The 6,383-nt window shown below is 33.7% G+C and overlaps 1 protein-coding gene across 1 annotated transcript in view; it reads left to right on the forward strand.

Moving 5' to 3' along the window:
* Positions 1 to 3,783: 3,783 nt before the first annotated feature.
* Positions 3,784 to 6,383, forward strand: part of LOC125195574 (probable disease resistance protein At1g58602) — a 2,829-nt gene continuing 229 nt past the window's right edge. The window contains exons 1-2 of the mRNA XM_048093712.1: positions 3,784 to 4,736; positions 4,886 to 6,379. Of these exons, the coding sequence (XP_047949669.1) occupies positions 4,307 to 4,736; positions 4,886 to 6,379 (1,924 nt within the window). The 5' untranslated portion in view covers positions 3,784 to 4,306. The remainder of the gene's footprint in view (positions 4,737 to 4,885; positions 6,380 to 6,383) is intronic.

Genomic DNA, 6,383 nt, shown 5'->3' on the forward strand with positions numbered 1-6,383 from the left:
CTTCATTCTGCTTGATAATAATAAAAGACTCCATATATATTTATAATATGTGTGGTACAAAAAGATCTTCTATAAACTAGGGAGTAAATCAAAAGCAAATCAAATCCAAACCACTAGGGAAAGTAAATAGAATCATAGCAACTAAATAATACTAAAACATAAATATACTAAATAAATATACGGAGAGAATATCAGCTCCCTTCTGGAATAAAATAAAATATCATGTCCCTATCAACTCCCCCACCGTTGAAAACCACCTTGCCCTCAAGGTGGAAGTCAGAAAAATAATCTTCCATCTCGTTGTCTTTGTTTAGATCTTCAAATAAAATTGTATCGCTTGTGACCTCAACGAATGATGGAGAAACCGTCTTCGGGCATGAGATCTCTTCAACGATTCTATGAGATTGTGGAGGACATTTGGTTTCCACCAAAGCCATTACCTCATCCAACGCTTGAGGCGATTCTTCGTCATTTTTTTCCGTCTCGTCGATGACAGGATCAGACTTGACATTTGTTGTTAACACATCGTCATTTTTTGCAATAGTCTCGACGACAGAATCAGATGTGGCCTCCTTTTTAGCCATGGCCTCCTTTTTTGCTAAATATGCAACTGCCTCTGAAATTTTGTTGAGAAGTTTATTCATCTCGGCGAAGTAAATGGCATCCTCATCAAAAGGTTATGATAAACAGCATCCAGAAATTCTTGCCATGAGCAATTAGGATTCGAGCGTCGATACACGTGGAGCCATACATATGCTGGATGGTCAAAAAATAACCTCACAAAAAACAAACGATCAGTATCAGAAAACAATTAATAGTCAAAATACTCCTGAACATCCAAAATCCATCTCATGGGGTTAACACCAGAAAACCGATGAGGAGAATCTGGAGAAGAGTCTGACAGCAAGACGGACATGGTGGTAGAAATCAATAGGAGGATGAGAACCTAATGAAAGCACCAATTTGATAGGCTTTAATTGCCCATCTTGAAGAAAAGGGGTGATTAGCGTGAATTTGAGAGAGATTCAGGGAGATATCGGTTTTCTCCAAGAGGGAGAAACCGTGTTTGAGAGAATGATAATATTAATTTAATTCATTCTGCTTGATAATAATAAAAGACTCCACACATATTTATAATGTGTGTGGTACAAAAAGATCTTCTATAAACTAGAGAAGTAAATCAAAAGCAAATCAAATCCTAACCACTAGGGAAAGTAAATAGAATCATAGCAACTAAATAATAATAAAACATAAATAAACTAAATAAATATACGGAGAGAATATTAGCTCCCTTCCGGGATAAAATAAAATATCAGGTCCCTATCACTGACTAACTCTAACAACCATAATAATTCAAATATAAATTTATAAAAATGTAACTTGTTATCAAACAAATGTTCGTTCATAGCAAAAAATAAAATCCACTTGTGGCTGACTAACTCTAACAACCGTAATAATTCAAATATAAATTTAGGAAAATGTAACTTGCTATCAAACAAATGTTTGTTCATAGCAAAAAATAAAATCCACTTGTGGCTGACTAACTCTAACAACCATAATAATTAAAACTAAAAAAATTAATTCTAACTACCATCCATTTCTGTTCACAAGTGAACAACAGCCGCCAATGCTGTTCCTCACAATATAAAAAATAAATATATACTTATTTGATTTGTTTAATTTAATTTATTTTTTTAATGTAACAGCAGAGGATCCATCCCTTGTGGTATCCACATAATCGATGCACTTTCTCATCCATTACTTATAAGTTATAAGTATTACTTTCAAGTTAGAGCAGTACTCCCTCCGTCTCCGATTAAGAGTCACATTTTTCTATTTCGGTCCGTCCCCAATTAAGAGTCACACTTTATTTTTACCATAAATAGTAAGTATGTCACACATTCCACTAACTCAATTTACTCACATTTTATTATAAAATCAATATAAAAAAATGAGTCTCACGTTCCACTAACTTTTTCAACCAACTTTTCTTTATATTTCTTAAAACTCGTGCCCGGTCAAAGTGTGACTCTTAATCGGGGACGGATGGAGTATTTTATTTCATGTTGTCTCAAATTAGTTCAATCAATTTTGTTTATTGCAAAAAATAAATTATTTAATTATTTAATTTAGATGATTTATTTAATTTTGTTCACAGTCCTTATATTGTGCCACTAATTACTTCCTTCGATCCAAATTAGATGATTTCGTATTCTATTTTGAATTGTTTCAACTTAGTTAAATTATTTCACTTAGTTAAACTTAATTAATAATCTAATTAATTAAATTAACTTATTTAATCTAATATTAAAATTTAGAAAATACTTTTTTACCTATAATAAAATAATACTACTACTAGAATTCATAAAATATTTTTTACATATAATAAAAAGTTATTAAATTTAAAAAATATTTTTTTCCTATAATACATATTTAATTGAATTAAATTAATCAAAAATTTAATTTTTATTATAGATAAAAATATTTTATAAATTTTAATATTCAATTAAAATGATTAATCTGACTAGTTAGTAATTAGATTCATAATTAATTTATTAATTTAATTAAAACATATCTGACCGTTAAATTTAAACAAAAAGTGTTAATGTGTTAATTATAGACCAAAACATATTGTTTGGAAACCCCCCAAGTATTTGTTCCTCCGTCATATTATATCGCCTAGTTGTTATATTTAAATACAATTAGGTGTGAAAATTTGATCCATTTAGTCTCGATTAATAAACGATCTGAATTTGACTATATTGAGTTTATGAATTTGTAGTACAAAATCCCTTCAATTCTGAAAGCAATCGAGAAGAGAGTGATTGGATTGGAAATTAATTCGAAACCAGCAGAGATAAGAAGAAAGATTCAAAAAAGGTATTTTCTCTTCATTTCAACAGTTTCAAAATTATTCAGATAATTAAATATGTTGTTTTTCGTTAAATACAGAATCATTTCGTTAAATAGAGAGTTGTTAGAAGATCAATTCAACACCAGCAAACAAAAGAAGAGAATTTCACACAAAGGTACTCCAATTACTATCCTTTCTTTCTCACATGATTGTAAAATTTTTAACTTTTCTAAATCTTCCATGAAGATTTTCAGAAGATCTTGTTCAGTAAAACATGGTTGAGATCCGAAAGCATTATCTTAATTGCAAAAAAAAATGTTACTCCCTCCGTTCGCGAATAGGAGTCCCGTTTTTCCATTTTAGTCCGTCCTCGAATAGGAGTCCCGATTTTCTATTTTAGTCCGTTCGCGAATAGGAGTCCCAGTTCACTTTTACCAAATGGTAATAGGGTCCCACCTTCCACTAACTCATTCCACTCACATTTCATTTAAAACTAATATATACAAGTGAGACTCATATTCTACTAACTTTCTTTCACCCATGTTTCTTAACATTTCTTAAAACTCGTGTCATCCCCAAATGGGACTCCTAATTGGCGGACGGAGGGAGTAATTAATTAAATCTTATTGAAATATAGGAGTATATTTTCTAACTATGAGGGAACGGATGGAGTATTATTTTTAATCAAAATTTATAATTTTTTAGTTAATTAATGTTAACTTGTGGGGTGTACATCTGGATAGGCTGAGAAATTAGCTAAAATGATTTACAGATTTAAGTTGCATTGAAATCTTAAACAGAGGGAAAAGGTTTACAAAAACATGACTTTTTGGACACCTAAATTCCATATTCTGCAAATAACCTTATTAATGATTATGACAAATAATTATCTATACAAATAAAACCAATTACCTAATTCTAAAAAGTACTCCCTCTGTTCCGTTCAAATAAAAATATTTCTTTTTCGGCAGGTGAGTTTATGCAGTGTTGTTTAGTGTAAATTGGAGAGAGCGTGTTTCTATATTCGGTAAGGCAAATTGTCAAATAAATCACGAAAATGGTCAAATTTTGGCCCGTTCAATACTTTTCAAAAAGTGAATTATAAATCACGAAATAAACTCAATTCCTTAGGTTGATACATGTGTATGTGGCGGTAGCATACCACATCATCGCATATTTCACCGAGAAGAAGGTGGATGGTATAGTTTCAAAAATTGCAAGCTTTGTTATTTTTCTAATTCAGATTTGACTATCTTTTGTGATCTATATAGTAACTTGCCTTTGAAATGTGTCACTTTAAGTTAGACATCATGTATCATATTCATAATAATACTGCCAGGTTTTGAACAAGACACAAATAAGGGAAGGAAAAGGGTAAATAGAAAGTTTATTTAAAAATGAAGGGAATAATTGTTTGGCATACATGCATGCAGTTATTGTAGAATCATAAACATGGCAGAAGAAGAAGAGGAAGTTGTGGTGGGATTGGAGAAAAGCGTGAAGCTGTTGCTTGAAAAAGTGATTTTAACAAATGTGAGGTACATAAAGATTTTGTATATAAAGGGCATGATTGGTATCGGGAAGACAACTCTCGCCAGACAACTGTACAAGGCTGGGGCTGGCCAGTTCCAGCGTCGTGCCTGGGTATGCTTTTCTAGTGACACAGGTGACCAAGAGACCCGTCACAAAGATTTCATGATAAAACTGATTAAGCAAATGGGGTTAGGATATTACAGAAGTCCGTCATTGGGAGACATGAACACCCGACGTCTCCAACGGATGCTTCACCGGCACTTGCGAGGACTTTCATATTTCATAGTTTTGGACAATGTGCCGAATAATATGGATTGGAAGCTCATCTTGAACAGTCTTCCAACTGAAGGTATATATCTCCTTCCGTTTTGTTTATCTTACTTGGAAAAAGTGGTAAATGAAAACTGAAAATCAATCCAAATTTCACAGTTCATTAGCCTTCCAAGTTTTTTTTATGTAATGATTGTTCTTATCATGCATATATATAAATATATGCAGGAAAAATTGGAAGCAGGATGTTACTAGCAACAAGTCGCTATAAGTTTAGCCGAATGCATGCTGATACTTATGAGATGAAAGCTTTGGATTCTGATAAGAGCTGGCAATTGTTTATGAAAACATTTGACAAATTTACAAGTGATGAGAACAAATTCCCAAAGGTGATGGAGAGGAAGGGCAAAGAGATGTTGAAAAAATGTGGGGGTTTGCCGATAGCTATAATAGATGTTGCAAGGCAAAAAGCAAATCAAAGACTTTCGGGGGTTGAATGGGAACAACTTTTTGATTCAATTGATTTGAGTGAATCATTGAAGTTATTGGAACCAATGTATTTGGAAATGGAGGAAGAACTCAAGCCACATTTCTTGCTTCTTTCCCTTTTCAAGGAGAATGCAATAATGAGAGAAGAAAAGTTGGAACAGATTTGGGCTACAAATGGATTAGATTTTGTCGAAGTTACATGGGATTTTGCTTCTAGATCGATTCTTGAAGTTGTGAAGGTGCATTTTAAGAAAAATAAGTGTTGTCTAAATCCTCTATTACACATGATATCAATAAAAAAAGCAGAAGAGGAAATGGGCTTAGAGATCTTAAGGAGCAATGGAAACAGGCCCTCTCAGAATGCCCGTCACCGTGTTATCCATTGTGGCAGAGACAAGTTCTATCATTTCAAGAATGAAGATAACAAACAACTTATTTCTCTCATCTTCCATGGAGGTGGTAGCTACTTGGACAACGCAAGCTTGTCTTATTGGGAGAAATTTGAATTACTCAAAATACTTGACATGGAAGATTTTGGAGTGAAGACTTTATCCGAAACAATCGGAGCATTGACTGAGTTAAGGTACTTGGGATTGAGAAACAATTACATACAAGAGATCCCACACTCGTTGGCGGATCTGGAAAACCTTGAGGTTCTTGATATAGCTCTGAACTTTATGGTGGAGGTGCCGAATATTATATGTCAAATGGGCAACCTTCGTGATCTCCAGATGTCTAATGTGATTTTCCAGAAGCCTTTGAAAGTAGATGTGCTGCAGAATCTGGAGGCCCTAACATACATCTCGATTTATGATTGGACATATGAGGACCCGAGCTTCGAGTCAATGTATGACTTCCAAACGTTGGGCGTTGAAGAAGTTGATGAAAATTCGGATGTAGGCACGCTCTTTGCAACACTAGCTGAGCTTCCGAACTTTGAAAAACTTTTCATAAGAGGGTTTCGTTACAGAAGCATGCCGTGTTTGGACGAAATTGGTGTTATAGAAAGACTCAAGGTACTAAAACTAGATGGGCGCATAGGTAGGCTACCGAGTGCAGATAATATATCTTATGGGGTTACGTACATAGCATTGGTAAATACTTGTCTTGACGAAGACCCCATGCCAATATTAGAGAAGCTCGGTTTCCTAAGCAAGCTCAAACTGCGAAATGCATACACTGGTCGAGAAATGGTGATTGGACATGGCGGATTTCCCGAGCTTGAAGTGCTTTGCAT

This window comes from Salvia hispanica, chromosome 6 (genome assembly GCF_023119035.1).
Source record: "Salvia hispanica cultivar TCC Black 2014 chromosome 6, UniMelb_Shisp_WGS_1.0, whole genome shotgun sequence".
Taxonomy (NCBI): domain Eukaryota; kingdom Viridiplantae; phylum Streptophyta; class Magnoliopsida; order Lamiales; family Lamiaceae; genus Salvia; species Salvia hispanica.